Genomic DNA, 20,193 nt, shown 5'->3' on the forward strand with positions numbered 1-20,193 from the left:
CCGCTGCCGACTCCTCTCCCACACACTGACACCATCCTGCTGGAGGCTGCACAGACAGGGCACCACGAGCTGCCCACCAACATTACACAGGGGAACATGTTGCCTTGGAAAGCAGCTAGGTGGCAAAGAGGAAGCAGAGGAGAAACATCAGCCACTCCACATCCCGAAGCTGCTACGCAGCTTGTCAAGGAAGGGGAGAAGGGGAGGTGGGAGACACAATTCACTTGCTATAAATGGCATATGAAAGCAGGAAGGGAAAAGGCTGCAGGACAGCAGAGCGACCTCTGACGTGGTTTCCTGGTCAGTATGAAACCAGGTTCCTCAGACCCCAAAATCACAGTGAGAGCTGCAGAGCCACATTCCAGTGTTCGCAACATGCTTGGCCAAGACTGTGCTTGCATGGGGCTTCCAGGGAGTGGGGGTTCATGTAATACTCACAACTGACCACCACAACTCCAAAACACAACAGAAAAAAGGCCGTACACATTTGAAAGAAAAAGTCAGGTGGATTTCCACAAGCTCTACAAGGTTATCAAATGTTCCTGTAGTGTTATCAGGACACAAATCAGTAGAGAGCGCTCTGTATTATGCAGATCAAAATATTATTGGTATATAATTTAACATCCTCATACCCAAGTAATATGGTCTGAAAGAAAAAACAAGAACTCTTGATACATCAGATGTATGTTGCATGAAAAAATATTGAAGTATTGGCCAAAGTTTGACTCAGTCAGCTCCAGCCTTCAATACAAGAGCACTTAATTATGCTACCCAGCATTTCGCTCTAGGGCTCTGTCCATGTGGCTCATGCCACTAGAATCATGAAGCTAGAGAAGAGCAGACTGCAGCAAACAAGGTCAGTGTGTGCCAGCTTCCATAGAGACATATTTAACAGGCCCAAGGCTGGACTGTCTCAAAAGGGAAAAAAGGCAGGGGAGACATCTCTTTGCAATAATAAATACAACACATTCCTTCAGTGAATCTGTAAGCTACACTGTAGTCTTGCATCACTTTACCTTTCATTGACCCATTGGTTCTCTTGAAGGAATTAATTTCATTAACTTGGCTGAGGTCTTACACATTTCTATTTTCTTTTTCAACCGTTGTTGTAACATAGCAGGGGCAATTCATTCAAAAGCAAGGGCTTTACTCTTGCAAGTACAGCCAAACAGCATGATTCCCACATCCCCAAGCGAGATGCACCTCATTTCTGGGGCAGGATCACCCATTACATCCAGTAGAAGAGTTTCCATCAACACCATCACAACTTCTCAAGCCCAAACTCATCTTCCACTGTGAGAGGGAGGGGATGGGAAGGAAGTGAACTCAACCACAAGATGCTTTTGGACAAAACCACAAAGTCAAATCAAGGGAAGAACAAGAGACATCAATTACCTTCAATTTTCACCTTTGTAACGAGAGCTGTAGTACTGAACATTTCCTCTCTTGTTTGACCAGGTTGCTGCTAATGTGGCTGTAAAATTCTTCTCCTCTTTATTAAGCTTTTCTAACCTCAGTGACCTTGTCCAATCTTGTCCAATATTTCCACTGGCCTTCCTCCTTTATCTAGCTATGCCTTTATGTATATAGATACATAAAAAGGTGTTGTTCTTCTAGTGATATACAGAACTTTGAGGAAGAAGATGCTATCCAAGCCTCTTCTATTTCAATATTGTTTACAAAGGTCTGCACAAAATTGAGCACAGTCATTTATTTTCTGGTAACAGAACTTTTTAGTCTCACAGTCCAAGACGCTGCTTCTCAGGTCAGATCTATGGCCAAACAGGAAACACAATTCCAGAAAAGAAATAAACAATCACCCAAGCTGTGATATTTTGCAGCTCCCTCTCATTTCCTTTAATGAACTGCCATTCTGCTGAGATCTTAGGAACATTTAGCAGATAAATGAAAAATACTTCTAATCTACATTAATGATTTGTGTTAAGTTCCACTTGGACAATTTCATAAACGAATAGCCACATAATAGCTGCTGAAGGTAGCTGTAACCCATTCACTGATTTACAGACCCAGCATTCCTCAAACAGGGGTGGTCATTTCCATAATACACCTGTAGGCAGGTGATTTTATCACTGGATCTGATAAAGAATTGTTCTGTAAATTTTGCATGTATTGGCAGAGGTCCCTAAAAAAATTTAACAGTGCAAACTGAGTAAATATCCTTGGTGACTAAGTGTCAAGGGGAACTCTAAGCACAGGTCCTACAGCTCTGCTTTGGCCTCTCTTCTCCTCCTCCTCCTCTGTCAGACATGTACGGTCAGCCTCATCTGCGGTCAGCCTGTGGTCAAGGCTGTCATCCTAGCTTACCTCCCAAGCATTCCAGCTAGTTTATTCAAACAGATCTGGGCCAGAGCACTGCAGTGCATGGTGCACGTGGCCGGCAATCGCCCGTCTGTTTGTACAACACTGCTATCTTGCCACAGCCCTCCTGCCTTGGTGTGCAGGGATGGGTGGCGCAGCTGGCTGACAGCAGATATATTGCTGCCTGGGTAGCCCCATTCCCCAGGTAGTGGCCCAGCCCCACAGCCCTGCCTTGGGCATGTCAGCTGGCCCAAGAGCTAGGGTGAATGAAACTGGAGACATCTGCATGTGGACTAGCATTGCTTTGCCGTTGTGGCTTGCAAAGGGACAGCTTGTGGGCTCCAGGCACCAATTCACACCAGCTAACAGTGATAGAGAATTAATGGTAAATCCTCAGGTGAACCTGCCAGTCTCCATTAGGAGGAATTTGTCCAGAACGCAGCTGTCCAAAATCTCTGTCTGGGCATCAAAGCTGAATCAAGCCTGTGGCAGTTGCAACAGAGGCCAAAAAATATTGCTGAAGCCATGAAGTAGTGATAGTTATTTTAAGCTATTAGCAGAGTAATGACAAGATGATTGCCACAAAATATACTTTAGCTAGAGTGCAATTTAAAAGTAAAGGAACTTAAACCAGTGATTTTAATGTGCAAGGCACAATGAATGCATTTACAACATCTATTAAAAGCAGGTTATGTTTGGGGGAGGGGGTTAATTAAATCTTAGCAGGTTATTGGTAGTTTATTAACTGAACAAGACAGCATCACATTAAAGATAATCAATGGAGAATAAACCACAGTCATAAAAATTAATACTGTTCATTCTCACAATGGGAGGGGAGTTTGCCATTAAGACAGAGGTAAAAGCATAGTTCCATCCCCTGCAAAAACTATCACGAAAAGAGGAGCAAAGGATAGGATGGCCCAAAAATGAAAGTCTTTCAAGGAATAAGTTTCAAAAAAGAGATTAAACTGAAAAGAAATAATCAGCAGTTCTAGAGGGGAAAGAGGAATACGAACAAGCAGTTTTGCAAGCAGTGGAACTAATGAAGCCTGGTTTTCACCAGCTTTTATGTCATGCAAAGGACTGACTTTCATACTGAAGAAAATGTGAGCTCCAACTGGAGCACTTTTTTTTATTGGGTTGGAACATTTATATGGGATTCCTTCCCCAGTGGATTTTCTGGTGTCTAATAAAGAACAAGCCCTTCCTTCAAATGCAGTAGGAACAGTCTGTTCTCTCCTTTACCTGGCAGCATCTTTTATGACTTCTATACTGTGGCAATGTAGTTGAAATTGTAGCTGAATAGCAGATATAAAATTGCTGAATGGCTGGTGGGAGACACACAAACGTGCCCACCCCCTCCCCTGCTATACACACACAGAGTATGCTATTCCTTAATACTTGTTTCGATAAGAAACCAGGCTAAAAATGGTTTTGTCAGAATAATCCACCCGATGGGGAAAATTTAACTTTGGCATGCTAACTGTGTACAAGACTTCAGGCAATTTGCTGCAGAGACGAAGACTTCAGGCTCCTGCAGCAATACTTGCTGCAGCGGAGCAGAGTCGATACGGTAGGGGAGGTGGGATGTCTCCAGCATGCTGAGATAGGAGCCTCTGTGATGGTGTTAACTGCCGGGGTACAGGAAGGCCATGGAAGCTCTGGTTAGCACAGCCCAAAGTAGCAGAAGCTGTGCTGTGCATCTAGAAGAGGTTTTGGAGAAGTATTGAGAAATTCATCTCCCCAAATAAACGAGGAAAAAGAAAAGATGCTTGCATTAAAAACTTGGACAGTGCAGAGTTATGTCACTTCCAGGGTAAGAGCTGGGCACGTACAAGTCAGTGGTCAATCCATGATATATGCTTTTGTTTTTGAGAAATGAACTAATATATATCTCTTGACTAGTCTCCTGTACATAACACTTCACCAAAAAACATCTCACCAAAGAAAAGACCATGCCTATGCCAAGAACTGGCCCTCTTTATCCTGGAAGTAAATAAAGAAACCTTACAGGGAGAAAAAATGGAGCTGGGTAGTACCTGCTCTTTGGACCCGCTCTGATTTGTGTGGTAAGTACTTAATCGTAATTAATCTCTCATTTCACTTAAAATGAAATCACCCCTTACCATATCTCACTAAATACTGTATGCAATGAAACATGTATACCATCTTTAAAAAAGTTTGCCTCTGAGCATCACAGTGAGTTAGTGCAGCCTATCCTGAGCTTCACCATCAAGCAGATCTGACTTCTGCAATCACAGGCAGTCACAGACCATCTGAAGAGAACAACGCTTGGTAATACCTTTTTTGGAAAAAGAAAAAACATCAGTCAAAATTGAGCATGCACAGAAAGCCCAGTTTTGCCTTTAAAGCAATCCAAAGCCTGTGGACACAGAGGCATTTTTCAATGCACCCTGCATATTTTACTCTTAAAAATGGCCTGACTCAGCAGCGATTGATACACATACACACGTCTTCAAGGAGAAGGATTAGCACCTTTTCCCCCCAACTCATCCTCCATCCGGGCCAATTTATAGGTCTTTTCAAACGTCATGAAGCTAACAAAAAAACTTTGAAAAGGCAGGGGGAAAAGCTGCGGAGGCCTGAAAAAGCTATGCATATTTATAGCACAAACACACCGCCTATGCTCATTCTCCTTAATCACATGCACACGCTAGCAAGACAGCTCCTCCGAACTTTCTCAGGCATTTGGTCTGAGTGGCTATAGTTCAAAGTCCAACTGCCCTGGCAGCTGAAAAGAAAGAGAAAACCACAATGGCTTTGTAAGAATTACAGTGATCCTATTAAAAAATAAAATGTCATTCTCTGCTGGGACTTAACATGGCAGTGCCACACAGCACTCATTGAATCTAACAGCATTTCAAGCATACAGCTCTGGTGTAATTAGACCACAGGCTTAATTAGGTTCCCATCACTATTACTTTCTTCCTGCCTTCAGCCAAGCAGGTATAAGAAAAGACTGTCCAATACAGATACTGCAATTTAAAGTCTCAACTTAAGAACACAGTGGGTGTATATCTACTATAAAATCTACCCTAAAAACATGCCAGTTGTTAAACTAAGCAGTGCATTAGAAGCAGTTAGATATAATGAGAATGTAAATGGAAAGTATTCTAGGGAGATATTTCAGCTAAAAACAGCACACACTGTTTGCTATCTTTTATTTTAATCATGCTCTAAGCCCTGCCTTTTTGAACTTTTTATAAATTCTGCTATCTCCCTTTGCAGTTACTTACATATTGGTATATAAATTCAAAGACGAGAAGCAATTAGGAATGAAGCGAAGACTCCCTCTCTTGATGCTAATACATCAAAGGAAGGAAAAAACATTCCCCCCGCATACACACTGGGTAACACAGAGAGTTTCTGCTCTTCACAGCCTAATAGCTCAAGTAGTTCCAATCGAGAGTCTGATGTCACCCTCCGATTACATGGTGAGTGATTGGAAAGAGCAGCTTTTGAAAATCTCAGCTCTCTGACCTAGAAGACCACACAACCCCGCAACAATGCTTTTAAAATGCGTATGTGTATTATTCACATCAGCTGGTCTTATTTTTCTCCCCGCTTTGGGCATCGTAACATTGCTTTTAAGAGTTCCCTGGGGGTCTCTGTTTGATTTGGGTACATCATGTCTAGGCATGTGTGAAGGAAATGTGTCAGATTAGGGGCTTTTTTAAACAGCCGGTGTTCCCCTGCACTCTGTCTCTTCTGCTCTCCAGTTTGGAGAGAGGAAAAGCCAGGTGCTGCCTTTAAACAGCCACGCCGAAGAAGCCTGCCTTTGCCAGAAAGGAGAAGGAGAGGCTGGGACTGGCTCATGCCAGGGAGCAGTAAGGCTCTTTTCTCCCCACCTTCGCACATCTCTGCCAGCCCAGCTGTCATCTGATCCTTGAAACCGAAGCCACCGAACAGGTAAAGGTAAGAACTGATTCTGCTGATCCAGAACAGCAGTTGAGTGGCACCATTACAATGGATATTTATATTTGCTTCCTGCAAGCCCTTCCCTCAGTCCAAGGACATTTGAGAACCATGCAAGGGGTTTTTTGGAAACACTCCAGGCCCTTTGTCTTTCATAAAGGGAAACTGTCATCTTTTATGCATGTGAATCAACAGGTGAATGACCTCCCCATGCCCTCAGTAAATTATCAGAGTCTGCTTATTTCTTAATCTCCAGATCTCTCCTGTATCAGCAGGGGAACTAACCAAAAGTAGGAAAGACTCCATTGATTTCACTGGAATGCTCATCATATGTTTCTGTATGAACACATATTTTAAATTATTGGGGCTTTTAAATAGAAGCATGGAGTTTCAAAGGGGCTGTGGGAGGTTTTTCTGCTAAATCAACAGATCCACAGTAAGTCTAAGTCTCTTACGAGCCTGATTCTATCTTCTCTGCAGTTTTACTCCTGTGTAAAGGAGACCTCATTGGTTTTAAAGGAGTTAAGCCATTTCCACCAGGATTTCTAATAAGTCCACTGGAGACCCTTGCTCGGGTCTTGAGTGTGAGTTAGAAAGAAGTTCCACTAATGATTACAATACTACACAGCTATATAGCTGCAGTGAGGTGGGAAGCCAGCTTTGAATATTTTTGGATATCAGGTCTTTTGACTGGCAGGCTCTCCATCTAGCAACAAAAGCCCCAAACAGTTCAAACCCGTTACATTAGTTTAAGTACTATTTGTGGAATGAAAAGCAAGGAACTATAGAACAGGCAAAGGCCTTCTGTAATATACCAATGGAAGACCAAGTTAATGAGATTCAGCAAAATTCCCGAAGATTTACATCTATATAACAAGGAATGGCTTCGGAGGAAAACCACACTGCTGTCTGCTATTCACCTGTTAGTAGGCTGTGCCAGATAAAGGCTAGTGAGTCTGCCCGAGTCTTGGGCTCTCACAGCCTTCCCACCGAGAGTCTCACTGACCTCCGCAGGACAAGGGATATTACATTCTGCTTTCACCTGCAAAGAGCCCAGAGTCTGCTTTCCATGAGCCAATGTGACTGAAGGTGACAACCCCAACTTCCAAAGCATTACATCTATGTCAAAGCCACCTGACAAATTCCACCCATTACCTTCTATCACATACTAAATGAATGAGAAAACAACCTCTCAAGCCCAGCCTCTGAATGGTTGTGTTCTTGTGTAAAAGGCCTTCTATCGCCACCTGTAAACAAAGATAAGGAATCTTTCTCCTAAATGACAGTACTCCAGCTAATGGTGCTCTAGCTAAGGTTAAGGTAAGGTGGGGATGGGATCCTTAAGTGAGCAGGTTTTTCTTCCTCTGTTCCTTTGTTGTTCTGACAGCAATAGAAGTAAGCAGGGAAGTCTATGCTTTGGCTTCCCGCTGCTTTCTACTCTGCTAACTTGCCATCAACCCTCTGCATTTAGAAGAAGCCAAGCACCAAGGAAATCCTCCAACTTTCCCACACCCACAACTTGGGTTATTTGCATTCATGGGCAAATTACAGTCAAGTGCACCAGAGAGGCAAGTTCTCTAACACAAATGAGTATGCAGCAACCAGCACAACACCAAAAAACCACACCTGGCAAGTAAAGTCAAAAGCCTTTCTCCTTTTCCAAAAGAACAAGTGAAGAGGATGTGTCGTTCCATTTGGGCAGGTGCAGGACACAAAACTGAAGGCGGTGGATTACCACATCCAGCATACAACTCTGCTTTTCTTCAGAGGATTTATTCTGCACCCAACAAGGACTTGCCAATTAATACAGTTTCAATGTACAAAGGAAGCTCTGAATGCATCCTTGTACCTCATGTCCCCCAGGCTACATTAGTGTGTACCTCTAAAAGTGTAACTACACTTAGATATGCCTATATGTTATAAAGCACTATAATACAGAGGTAGGGGAAGCTAGAAATCTGTTCTGATTTGTCTCCAGCAGCATCAGAGATATTTTTATGTAAACATACCCAGCCTGTGGAGGTCTGCAGATGTGCCTCAGCATAACAGAAAATCCATACAATGAAAACTGCACTTTAAATTCTCTAGCATTTTGTGAAGCTGGGATAAAGTGCAACACATCTACCCAATTTGCACTTGCTTCTTTTTTCTTTCAAGATGGCACCTACTCGTAAGGTTTTATGCTCCTGCCTGAAGATCTCTGCAAGGATGCTCACCAGTTAGCCTGAGATGGCCTTACAATGCAACTGTATCCTGAGATGTAAGCATTAAAGTTTCTAGATTCCACTTCAACAGCAATTGAGACTTCAACGCATTAAGTCAAGGAGGAGGAGAGGAATTATCTGATAAGCTTTGTGTCCAACATATGTTTTGAAAAAATGGTAGGATTGTGGCAGAAGGCACAATAAAAACCTTACAATTGATTAAACATTTCTCTGCAGTGCTCAAAACCCAAACAGAAAACCCTTATGTCAGTGTGTAAAACCAAAACAAACCAAGAAAGACCCACAAAAAAATAGCGCAAAACCCCAAACCAAACAAAATCAAAACAAAACCCCCTAAAAAGCACAATGAGAGAGACTGAAAGCAAGAGTGAAACTAGCCAGGCTCTTCTTAGTAACTGACTTCAATCAAGCAGAATAAATACATGCAGAGCCTTAAAATGATCAAGAATCAGTTCACAGCTGTCTTTTTTATCTCAATACTGACACTTCAGGAAAGAAGAAAAACCTATAGGAGAGCTCACTGCAGAGATCCGGGGGCCTCTGAAGAGCAGAGATCCCCACACTTCTAAGTGGCTGTATCACTAACTGCAAGCACGTAGGAAAATCAGGAATGGAAAAGTGGAGCAATGAAGATACAGCAGGCAACTGCTGCAAACGAAAACAGCTTTTAGAAAGGTTGGATACTGGTAACACATTGATGCTTTCAGAAAAAAAAAGCCTGGAATGTGTGGAATTCTCTGGGATGCCAGGGTGCAAAAACGATCTTGTTAACTAGGGCTTTCAAAATCTGCTGCCCGGTCATTGCCGATTAGTCAGAAAGCAAGATGGCTTACATCATCAGTTTCTGAAAAGTACAATATTCCACTTATACTGCCAGATCTGTAGTCCCCTAGACAGAGAAATCGTCTTTCCAAACAATAGTGGAGGCACCGAGTCCCAAGTCTACACACAAATCCAGCACTTCTACGTTTCTGTATTACCAAGATAATCAAACATCTAATAATAAAACTGGGCAGCACCACACTGCTCAGTTCTCCTTCTGGTAATAAGAAAACTCTAAGCAACAGCCAGACTGACAACAATCATGTTATTCCCACATGGTTCTGCTTTAAAAGCAGACCCTGGAGCTGCTCATGATGAAAAGCAGTAAAGTACTTGGAGTGGCAGAAGGGCAAAGTAGTTAGTTCAGGAGCTGAGCAGGAAAACATTTCTCACCCTTGTTTTTCTTCCAGTCAGAGGGTGGGAAAGGATTCATATTTGCAAGATGCTAGCTGGCCAGAGGCTTATAAAAAGATGAAAGGACAAGCAGCATCTGGGAAGGCAGAGGCGTGGGACCTTGAGTTTTTGAAGATGACCTGCTTGCAGCTGCCCAGAATCAGTCCTTTATTGTGCCTAACCAGATTTCTGAACAGTGACAAAAGAGCAGCACATAGGTAAATACCCTTGCCAGTAGCTCAGCAGAGGAGCTGAGGTACTTTTCTTAAAGCAAAGCATACACAGCCTTGCAAATGCACACCACTAGCAACAGAACTGAGAATGTTAAGGCCTCATGAAAACGACAGCACTAAGCATTACTGAAAAATGCCAGTTTTAATTAACTTCAATTTTCAGTTAATATTCCCTGAACCCAACATAGATGTTTTATTTCAATACAACAATACTTAATTTTAAATATAAAATACAGCCCTATGCAAAATTGTACAATATGTTATTTTCAGGTGAGCTCCTTTCCTGCTCCCTTTCCCCTCAGTATCATCTCTGCGACTGCCAAGGAGTGGCGTTCTGGGCAAGGGATGGGGGTAGGGAAGCCCCTATAATCACTGGCTTCAGTAGTTCCCGAGATGGCGTTAGCCCATTATTCCTCTCCCAGCCTGTGCCTTCACAAGGGAATCTCGGAATTCAGCTGGCTTACAAGGTGTGGAGAACAAGGCCTTCCAACGTCACAGCTCAGTACCTAGCGCAACGTCTGGTAGCATTATTCTCAAATCCCTGCGCTGCACTTGGTGTTAGAACATCAAGAACATCTCATTGTGGCAAGACAGCCTAGAAGTTTTAAACTGACCACTTAAAAAACATGTGGTTGCATTGCACTGTCGTGGTGCTAACATACCTCAGTCGATATGCCAAGTGGCCCAGAACCTCCAGGCTCCCGGCATGCAACAAGTTCAATGCAAACTTTACAGTCATGCTATGGGTGCAGTGGCTGCATGCCTGTCACCAACTTGCTCCTCGTGGTGCAACTCCAAACTTCCAGCCAATTCTGAGTTATTCTTAGATGTGACATTTGGGCTATACAGCCAAAAGACAGCCCAGAGGCCACCTCATCAGTCCCACGTTTGCCACAGGAGGTAGAAGTTAGTATGCCTTAATGTGATGCTGGTAAGGTCCTGGGCAGACCTGTGACCACCTGCGATTGCTCTCTCAGTTTCAAAAATCAACTGGGTGCAGTGACTTGAGTGTAATACTGTGAAGAGTAAATTGCGTAGACACTTAATTCTTGAAACAAATGCTAGCATAGTCTTGCTGAAAGTACTAACAAAGGAGGAGGTGTCTGCCCAGAAAGCAGAAAGAGTGCTATCATACACTACAGCGAGGACGGGCAGTTTCATCTGGCCCTCTGAACAGTCCGGAGACCAAAGGGAGGTGTTGCTGTGGATGTGCATGGATTTGGGGGATGTGAGGAGAAGGTGTGCAGAATGGTGCTGTTCAGCTCCAGGTCCCAGCTGAGCTGTTCAGACATAGCACTATGCAAATGAAGCTGTGCTGGTCCAACACTGGATGGGGAATAAAAGCAGCCGGACAACAAAGAAGTCGACTGATCATGCACATTGGATTGGTATGGAGACTTCCACCTTTAAAGCACACGTGGCACAGCACTGCATGAAGAGAAGCGATGAAGGCTGGGCGATGTGCCTGCAAGCAGCTGTATAGCTGGAGGCAAGATGCACACCTACTAGAGGATGAGTAGTGGCAAAGCCTGGCATTGTGGAGGAACCCTTGGCTGGCCAGACTGAGGGCCAGCTGCAGCTCTAACAGCGGCACCGTGCTGTACATTGTACCATATATCAGGGAAGGAAGAACAGCAGGTGTACATGGGGAAAATCATGACCAAAAGTCTCTCCCCTCCTAAACAGAGAAGGATTTAAATGAAAACAGAAGAACATCAAAGAAGCAGATTATGCATTTATCATCACAGGGGTAAACCAGACCCTCTAATTAAGCGCATGACATAACTGTGCTGTAATATCAAGGTTTTGCACTGTGAAAACAAGCTGCACTTGCACAATCCAGAAAGCAAAAAGCCGTACAGATTAGAAAGGCTAAGCTCTGCTCTCAGTTACATCAGTATATACTCACAGCGAACTCAGCTCAAAAGACTTACAGATGAGAATGTGATACAAGGAGTTTCATTTCCTCAGCCAGTTCCCTCACTACATCGGCCAAGCCTCCTTCACGCCGTAGTTTCCAATCGCAGCGCAGCACTCTGCTCTGATTACACACTCGTCCTGAAACCACAGAAAGCCTCCCTCGGTCTGATCTACAGTTGATGTATATTAATATATCACCAGCAAAGTCACTCTACAGCTGCTGAGGATGTAGTTTAAATACCGCTGAATACTCAAAGCTTGATTCTGTTAATCAGCACAGCTTCGCTGATCCTTGGAGACTAACTTATATTCCACACCGCTCCAAAGGGGAGGAAACCCAGAGCATGATTTTTTAAATGGCATGTTCATTAAAAACACCTAGAAGAGAGCATGCTCTCATTTACCCCTGTGTAAACTCACTTCACTGTACTCACTGGAGGTACTCAGGATTTAGAGAGGAACAGCAGAAGGCAAAAACTAAGCCAAAACCCCCTTTGAGGCCATTGCTTTTACTAAGCCAGATATTAAGAGGACGGGATCGACACCAATCTCTGCTATTCCAGACTTCCAATCCACAGCCCTATGTACCAAAAAAATACATATTCACAGGCGCTTGGGAAGCGTATGCACCAGTGAGAGTACAAAATTGTTAGACTGCTGTGAATATGAGCCATATTCAGCAGAAATCGGCAGCTGTTAGGACTACAGAGCCTGTCACCGCTTTTATAGTTTGGGTGGAGAAGAAGCAGGATTCAAGCTCTTACTGCTCGTAACACAAGTCGCATATTGCCTAGATCTTCTCCCCCCCCCCCCCCCCCCCCCCCCCCCAGCCCTGGCTCTTCAGGACCACGCTTATAACAGAAAGAAGTCATTAACCAAACTTCCTTATTTTATGGCCCCAAAAGTTGGCTAACGACGAAGCTGCTTTATCATTTCTACTTAAGAGCTTAAAATCTCGATGGGGAAGTCAGAGACACTTCTAAGGGGAAGACATCTGTCCGGCGCGGGGGACAGGCCAGCACTGGGAGACACCCCAAGATGCCCGGGGCCGGGGGACCATCCCCCTGCCGCCCACCCCCCGGGGCCCCGCAGACAGAGGTCGGCCCCCTCCCCGGTCAAACCTTCGGCTGCAGAAGATGCGCCCCAGAGCCCCGCCAGCCAGCTCCTTATGTAAGGCACAAACCACTGACATCATCCCTCCCGCCGGCATCGCCGCGGCGCCCGGCGGCGCGCACCGACCGACCGACCGCCCCGCGCCCGCCCGGGCCCCTCCCGCCCCGCCGCCGGGGCGTCCCTCGCACCGGCTCCGGCCCCGAACTTTGCACGGCGGGTTACTGAGGGTGCCTTCCCCCGCCGGGCCGGGCCGGGCCGCCGTGCGCCCCACCGCGCAGTGCGCCCCATCCCGCGGTACTTACGCACTGCCTCCTGCTTGGGGTCGAGGCCGCGCACGGCTCCCTGGAGGCCGGCGATGCGGCCGTGCAGCGCCCGGACGCGGCGGTGGGTGCCCTGGATGTCAGCCTCGACCTCCTGGAAGAGGGTGCAGGCGTGCCGGGCCACGTCGGAGAGCTGCCGGAGGATCCGCGACAGGGCCACGTTGCTGACCGAGCAGAGGTCCAGCACCATCAGTACCGCCGCCGCCTCCCTCTCCCCGCCGCCGGCCGCCTCCGCGCCCTCGCCCGTCGTCACCGGCTCCTCCGGCGGCGGGTCCCGCGGCGGCGGCGGCGGCTCCGCGCCCCAGCTCTCCTCCAGCACGGAGGCGGCGGGCTGCCGCCGGCACAGCCGCTGAGGCTCCACGGTCCGCTTGGCGAAGGGCATGGCTGAGCCCTCGGCCGGGGCTCTCCCGGGCTCCCGCGGGCACTGGCGGGGATCGCTGCCCTCCTCCTCCGCCGCCTCCTCCTCCTCCTCCTCCTCCTCGCCGCCGCCGCCTCTCCTTGCCCCGCCGCCGTCACTCGCGGCCGTCCGCCGGCGGGCGGCTCATCGCCTCGCTGCCTCCCTGCGCGGGGCTCCCGGGCTGCCGAGCGGCCGCCGCTCCGCCGAGCATCCGCCGCCGCCGCTGCCACCGCGGGGAGCCGGGGCGCATCCGCGCCGCCTCGCTCGCTCGCTCGCTCTCACGCCGTCCCGCTCCGGCGGCGGGTGTGAAGGGGCGGCCCGAAAACCCGGAGAGAGGAATCCCGCGGCCGCGAGGAGGAGCGAGCCGCCGAGCCTCCCGCCTGGGAGAGCGGCGGGGCGGGGGCGGGGGCCGCGGACCGGGGCGGTGCCGAGCGGCCGCCGCCGCGGGGAGGCGCTGCAGGGCCCGCCGAGCCGTCGGGGGAGCCGCGGCCCCGGGGCACCGGCTGCGGGCGGGCCCGGTCAGGCGTCGGCCGGTGCCCCGGGAAGACCGCGGCCCGGCCGGGGCGACCCCGACCCCGTTCCGGCGGGAGCACGGCTCGGGTGCGGGGAAGGAGAAGGCGGCAAAGACGCCGGCGGGGGCAAAAAGAGCCCAAGTCCGCCAGGCCCGAGCGCTGCAGGAGGCAGGTGCCTGCCCGCGGGTGTCACCTCGGGGCACGGCGGGGGGCAGCAGCCTCCCGAGTCAGGGGGATGCTCTTTAGGAGGTGTGAGGGAAGGCCGGGTCCCAGTCAGACAGGGAGCACTGTTTCTGGTGCAGGGCAGCTGAGCTTGCTTACGTTCACTCCTGAAAGTTGACCATGCCTAACGAGCAGGCATGAACTGCGAACGTAAACTGTAAATTATTGGTGGTGAATACGCAGTGCAGCTACCACAGAAAGAGCTACCGTAAAAGGAGAGCCAAGTGGCTGCAAGTTCCGGCATTCCACCGTTTGGAAACATTAGTTTAAGTTAGCCCACTTGAATTTAACTTGTCGTCCTTGCACGTGTGTGTTGCAATACAGTCTGTCATTACATGACCACATGCAAGCAGCATTCAGGTACCTCTGGTCAAGTGGTCTGAGTTGCAGATATCCACCAGAGAAAGCACTGCTGCCTGCTTTCACCTGCGTGCACCTGCGTGCTAGGCACGGTGACCTGCTCCTGGGGCAGGCTTAGGTCTGGAGAGCCTTCAGTTGCTTTCGCAGAGCTCAAAGCCTGAGCTGACAAACGTTGCTGGCCCAGCTGCTGGCTTTTGGCAGGGACAGTTCATGAGCCTTCACACTGTGCCTGTGGGAACACAGCACCGTGCAGAGTTAGCATGGGTCTTTAGCTCAAGTTTCTAATTCGGCTTGGAATGGGTAATGCCAGCCCTGTGCCTGGAGGGAAGGAGGGCACGGAGTCTGCCCCTGCCTGCCCCAGCCTCAGCACCACCTCCCCACACCTACTGGGAGGCCCGGAGTTCAGGTGCGACCCACTGGGAATGGGCAGGGATGTGAGAGCCGTTGCAGTCCGGGGGGCAGTGCCCAAGCAATACTGAAAATATTTCTTGGACCCGAGTGGAGCTGCTGCTAAAATCACTGGGGCTTATGTAGCCCGTGCTCCTGAGTTTCTTCTGCAGCAGCGTGGCTTTTAGTCCTGGTAATGGAGCATGGCCTGCACTGCTCCTCTCACCTGTAGGAGTCAGCGCACAATATTTGTAAGCCACTGAAAGGCATTTTATTATTTCACTCAAGATTCATAAAGGGGGAGGGACTGATTAAGTTTTAATGATCCAGAAAGAGCAGCAACCACCCAAACTGGTGTGGGATCGCAAGAAAAGGACCACAGGAGTCAAACCTGTTGGAAACAGCAATACGGCAGCTCAGGCACTCATCCTGCCTCTCTCTCAGGCACCCGATGAGCCACTGGCCTGGGCCATTCCTAACAGGTAAAAGCTGCAAGAAGCAGGATTTTAGATTGCACGTAACCACAGCCTCCCAATTGCTTGTCATGTCTGACCAGCTCAGGTAGGGCAGGAACTGTGCAGCTCTCTTCCTTCCCTTGAAAACACCACCTTGGTTCCTGCAGCATATCCCTACTCATTCTCAGCAAAGCTACCAGCAGCCAGCACTTGCTCTTCCTTTACTTTTCCCGTCGGGTTATTACTACTGTGCATTACTGTAGTCTCCATGGTCTCTCTCTTTGTCCCAGGCTTGGAAAGGTACAGCTCACCTTAGGGACACTACTAGTGGCATGAGAATTGTGTGATCCTTGTACGTAGCAGCACGAGACACACATAATGCCAAAGCCACACATGAGTGAACTTGTTTAAAGGAGGCAGGTCTTGCCAAGTCTGTGCATCTCCATCATAGGGAGCATATCTTCAGTTTGGAGGTCTTGTCGCATTTCTGTCTTTCCCTCCATGAGTGTAGATGTTGCCATTTTTCTTAGTATTTCACTGCAAACACAACAGACTGTACACAGCTTGAGTATGGGATGCTGACACTTTCCACCAGGCAAGTGGAGATGACATCTCAGTTTCCTCTGGTCAAGTAACATCTCGTCCCAGTCACACACCTACTATATATTTTCCATCAATTATATTGGGTGGTGCAAAACCTAATTCAGCAGGTTTTCAACTGCCCCCGGGATTTCTCTTTGTTCAATGTCAGACGTAGTGGGTGGGGCCCAAAGGCTAACTTCAGCCTCATGGGATGGGTCTCTGGAGGTTCTTTTTGTAGCCAAAGGAAAGGGAAAAAAAATCTTCCATGCAGGATCTTGAATGCTTATTGGGCCTCTGCTTTGAAGCTCCTCAGTGGGGCTTGTCCCTCTGCACTGACTGCAGGGGCAGCCCAGGGAGGGTAATTTCCCTGGGCTGAAGTTAGACTGCAAGAGTATTCCCCAGGGTATTAATTTGTGAATACATCAGTGTGGACCAACCTTCTGCATCACTAGATTTCAAGAAGCACTTACAGACCTTAGAGATTGAGACATGTCAGAAAGAATATCAGTCATGAACATGGATAAGTATGTGAAACTGTTCCTTACGTATTTATTTATGGCAAGAAAAGCCTCCTGTTGGACTGTACTGCCTTCTTGCATGTGCGTGAGCTGTATTCCTGTGTTGCTTGCCATAAATTTAGGTTGGGATGCAGCTGTGGTGGCACTGGCTTTCACCCATGGCAGTGAAAGGCTGCACCACAGTTTGCTTTAGACACACATACAATATGGGAGTGGAAGAGTGGGCAAGAAGGGTGAAAGAAAGGTCCTGCGTGATCTCTCAGTGGTGCTGCTGGTGGTAGGCAGGCACCTGCTCATAACCCACAGCAGCTGCTGTGCAGCTTCCCATCCCCATACCACAGCTGTTCTCATCCCCTGGCTTGCATTTCCTGCTGACATCCTTGCTGAGGTGTGATTTTACAGCAACACCAGCTAGGGGATATTCGTGCTGATGGAGATGGAGGGCAGGACCATTGGCAGATGAGAAGGAATCTGGTTCCCTGCTGCAGTGAGCTGCAGGAAGCAGGGAGATGGGAGTAGGCAATCTCACACGGTTTGGCAGGACTGCTCTGGCCTGCTTGCAGTGTGTCTTGTCCTGCAGTGCCAGAAAGGGAGGAGAGGCTGGTGAGTGCTGTAGGCTATTGTCATTTCCTCCTCTTTCCACGGCTGTCAGGAGGATGTCTTTAGGCATCATATTAATGAAGTTGCGGCCTTATGACCATAATGTGGCATCTGTCATCACTAATGTTAGCCCCCCTCTAAGTATATCACGTATTTATTCTCAGCAAAGATGTCACAGACAAACCTGTACCTACTCAGGCTAGCAAAAAATGTCCTTGTTCAGAAACTCCCTTCAAGGTTCAGCTGCCATTCTGCAGTTAGACCCAACCATGGCATTCATTGATCACACCAAGGCCACATTAAAGGTAAAAGCCTATAAGGCTATAGCCTATAAAGCTAAAAGCCTAAGGCAGGTAGCACACTTAGGACAGACTCTCAGCCCTGCCGGTTTGTTTCAGCAGGACCATGTTAAGATCACGTCCAAAACATGGGACATTAGGATTTTAGCTGGGAAATACTTTTGCTGAAGAGGGTCTCTATGTTTGAGTGGCTTAGTCAGGCAAAAGACTGGTAATTCAGCTTTTGACAATGTGTCCGATGCTCCCCAAAACACTCCTCTGTTCAGGACACAGAGATGGTTTCTTCCTTCAATGTGATCTGGCCTTTGAAGGCCACATGACTGTTATACTGAGGCACACGTCTTCTTACTTCCAGTTCCTGCTTTCATACAACTTTATTGGCACAAACAGCTATACAAGTGTTAACAAAGCATGCAAGAGAGTGCGAGTTCTGGGAACTGCTACATGAATATGCTAAGATATAGGTATGGTATAGATATAGGTATGATATAGGTATGGGTATGAGTATTCCCTGTTCATCCTTGTCCCTGCAGTCTTTCACAATCCTCACAAATACACTTTTGCTGCCCATTTCCCATCACCACTAACACTGTGCAGCCTGAATTTTCTCTTACCCTCTGGGCCTGGGCACCCTTTTTCCTTTCTTCTTTGAGAAGAATTTTAAGATTCTCAGTAGAGCTGTTTCCTAACCTTCCTCACACCTCCTGGTGAGGACGCATATGGGCGTTAAAGCAGTGAGTGTTTCTCTGTGTTAATCTCTCTTTCCTGTCCAACTGCATTTCCCCAGGCACTTGTGTGCTGTCACCAGCTTATACTGACCCAGCCTGCTACTGCTCTTTCTGGTAGTTGTTAATATTTGTATTACCATAAACCTTTTCACTCTCGAACTATGACCCCTCTGTTTTAGTCACTGCTTTAAGTGGGGAAAATTCAGGGCCTGCAGGAGTGCATGTACCTGTAGCAGAAAAGAATAATTGGACTCCACACAGTGCTGCAAATCATACAGTGCAGGCAAAACAGGATTAAAAATGTGCAAACTAACTCCCTTCTTCCAAACTCTCTTAATTATAGATGTTATAGATTTTACTTGTTATCAGAGTAGGGATGACATTTCAAACTGAAGAGTGATTATTAAATTGACACTTCCTTTAAAATGTGCCTGAAGTCAAGGCTGACATGCTAATTGAATTTTATTAGTAAGAAATGTCTGTTTTAATAAGGAAACTTCCTTATATCTCTAGCAAGTTCACGTTAAGTGTACACCTACTGAATGTTTTCCATCACTACTACCTGGCATTACTAGTCAGAAAAACCCCTCATCAGAGCATCTCCCTGAACAGCGAATGCTGTAATTTCCTTTGATATCAATATAGTTTCATTCATATATCCCATGAACTGCTAGCACTGGGAGACATCACAGAAGAAAAAAAGAAAGCTGTTTAAATACCTTTATCATTTAAACCTTTAAAAATAATAATGGTTAAGAATGTGCAACAAATCCAAGACCAAATCAAAATGAACTTGGGAATTTCTGGCAAACTTTGGGGTTCCCTAAAAAGCACTGAGTGTTCCAATATGATGTGTGTAAGTATCCACACTGTTATCCTAGAGAATACTGAGTCTCGGTTTGTCGTCTCAGAAGAAGGAAGTTATGTAGAGGACATTTGGGATGCAGAGTAACTGCACTGCTGGAACGGCCTCCAGCTCCGAGCTGGACTTTCAGGGAAGCTAGGCTCTATCTAGCTAGGCTGTGCAGCTGTGTGTTAGGAAAGGGCGGGTAGGTACTCCTTCAGAAGACAAAGCTCTCAAACTAGAGTCAGGGTCTATTTTATATAGGAGAGCTCTTTTGGGGCAAAACTGCCAGTGACCTCAGCTGGAGCGCAATGAATCCTCTCTCCCCAGCCTATGCAGAGAAGTGGTTAATTTGTTCTCTACAGTCCCAAGTGGGAAGATGCAGGATGACAAAAAATTAACCGAGGTGGTTGTATCTTAAGAAACCATGATAAAACAAGAGACAGACAAAAATAAACTGTGTTCTTTACAAAGAATTATAATCCACTCAAGGGAAACAGAAGGGAGAAAGAAGATATTTTACTTCCAGTGTGAAACCCATCTACCCTCTTTGTTGCTCTGACTTCTTAATTGTACTTGATTTGATAGCAGTGGGGGTTTAACCTGCACATTGTGGGTGTTTCACTGTTCTCTTTAATTTTGCCTGCTGGCATCAGACGGTTTGTGCACACCAAGCCAAGCCTGCAGTCTTAATTCAGGTCTCGGCTGACCTCAGCTGACATTTTGCCTGCATCAGGACATTGGGAGCAACACTATTGTAGAGAAAGGAAGATTTATTGGGAACAGAAGGTGAAAACCCCATCATCCACAGATGATCATTTGTTCAATATTAACAACACACATTTTGGCACATCCCAAAATAATTTGGCACGTGCTGATTGTACACTGAACATGTCCTAAGTCTCTATCATAAAGTCTAAATGTGGAAGTAATTTCAAGTTTCTGTATTCTGGTGTCAATCCAGTTTGCAGTTTATGTCACCAAGCTGAGGACAGTAAAATGTCACTT

General features: G+C 47.0%; 1 protein-coding gene across 3 annotated transcripts in view; it reads right to left on the reverse strand.

Annotated features, from left to right (window-relative positions):
• Positions 1-14,017, reverse strand: part of NHS (NHS actin remodeling regulator) — a 261,767-nt gene extending 247,750 nt beyond the window's left edge. For all 3 annotated transcript variants that reach the window (XM_056328513.1, XM_056328514.1, XM_056328512.1), the window contains exon 1: positions 13,264-14,017. In XM_056328513.1, coding sequence (XP_056184488.1) covers positions 13,264-13,663 — 400 coding nt within the window. In that variant the 5' untranslated portion in view covers positions 13,664-14,017. The remainder of the gene's footprint in view (positions 1-13,263) is intronic.
• Between the last annotated feature and the right edge of the window lie 6,176 nt (positions 14,018-20,193).

The sequence above is a fragment of the Falco biarmicus genome, chromosome 2 (genome assembly GCF_023638135.1).
Source record: "Falco biarmicus isolate bFalBia1 chromosome 2, bFalBia1.pri, whole genome shotgun sequence".
In the NCBI taxonomy this organism is placed as follows: domain Eukaryota; kingdom Metazoa; phylum Chordata; class Aves; order Falconiformes; family Falconidae; genus Falco; species Falco biarmicus.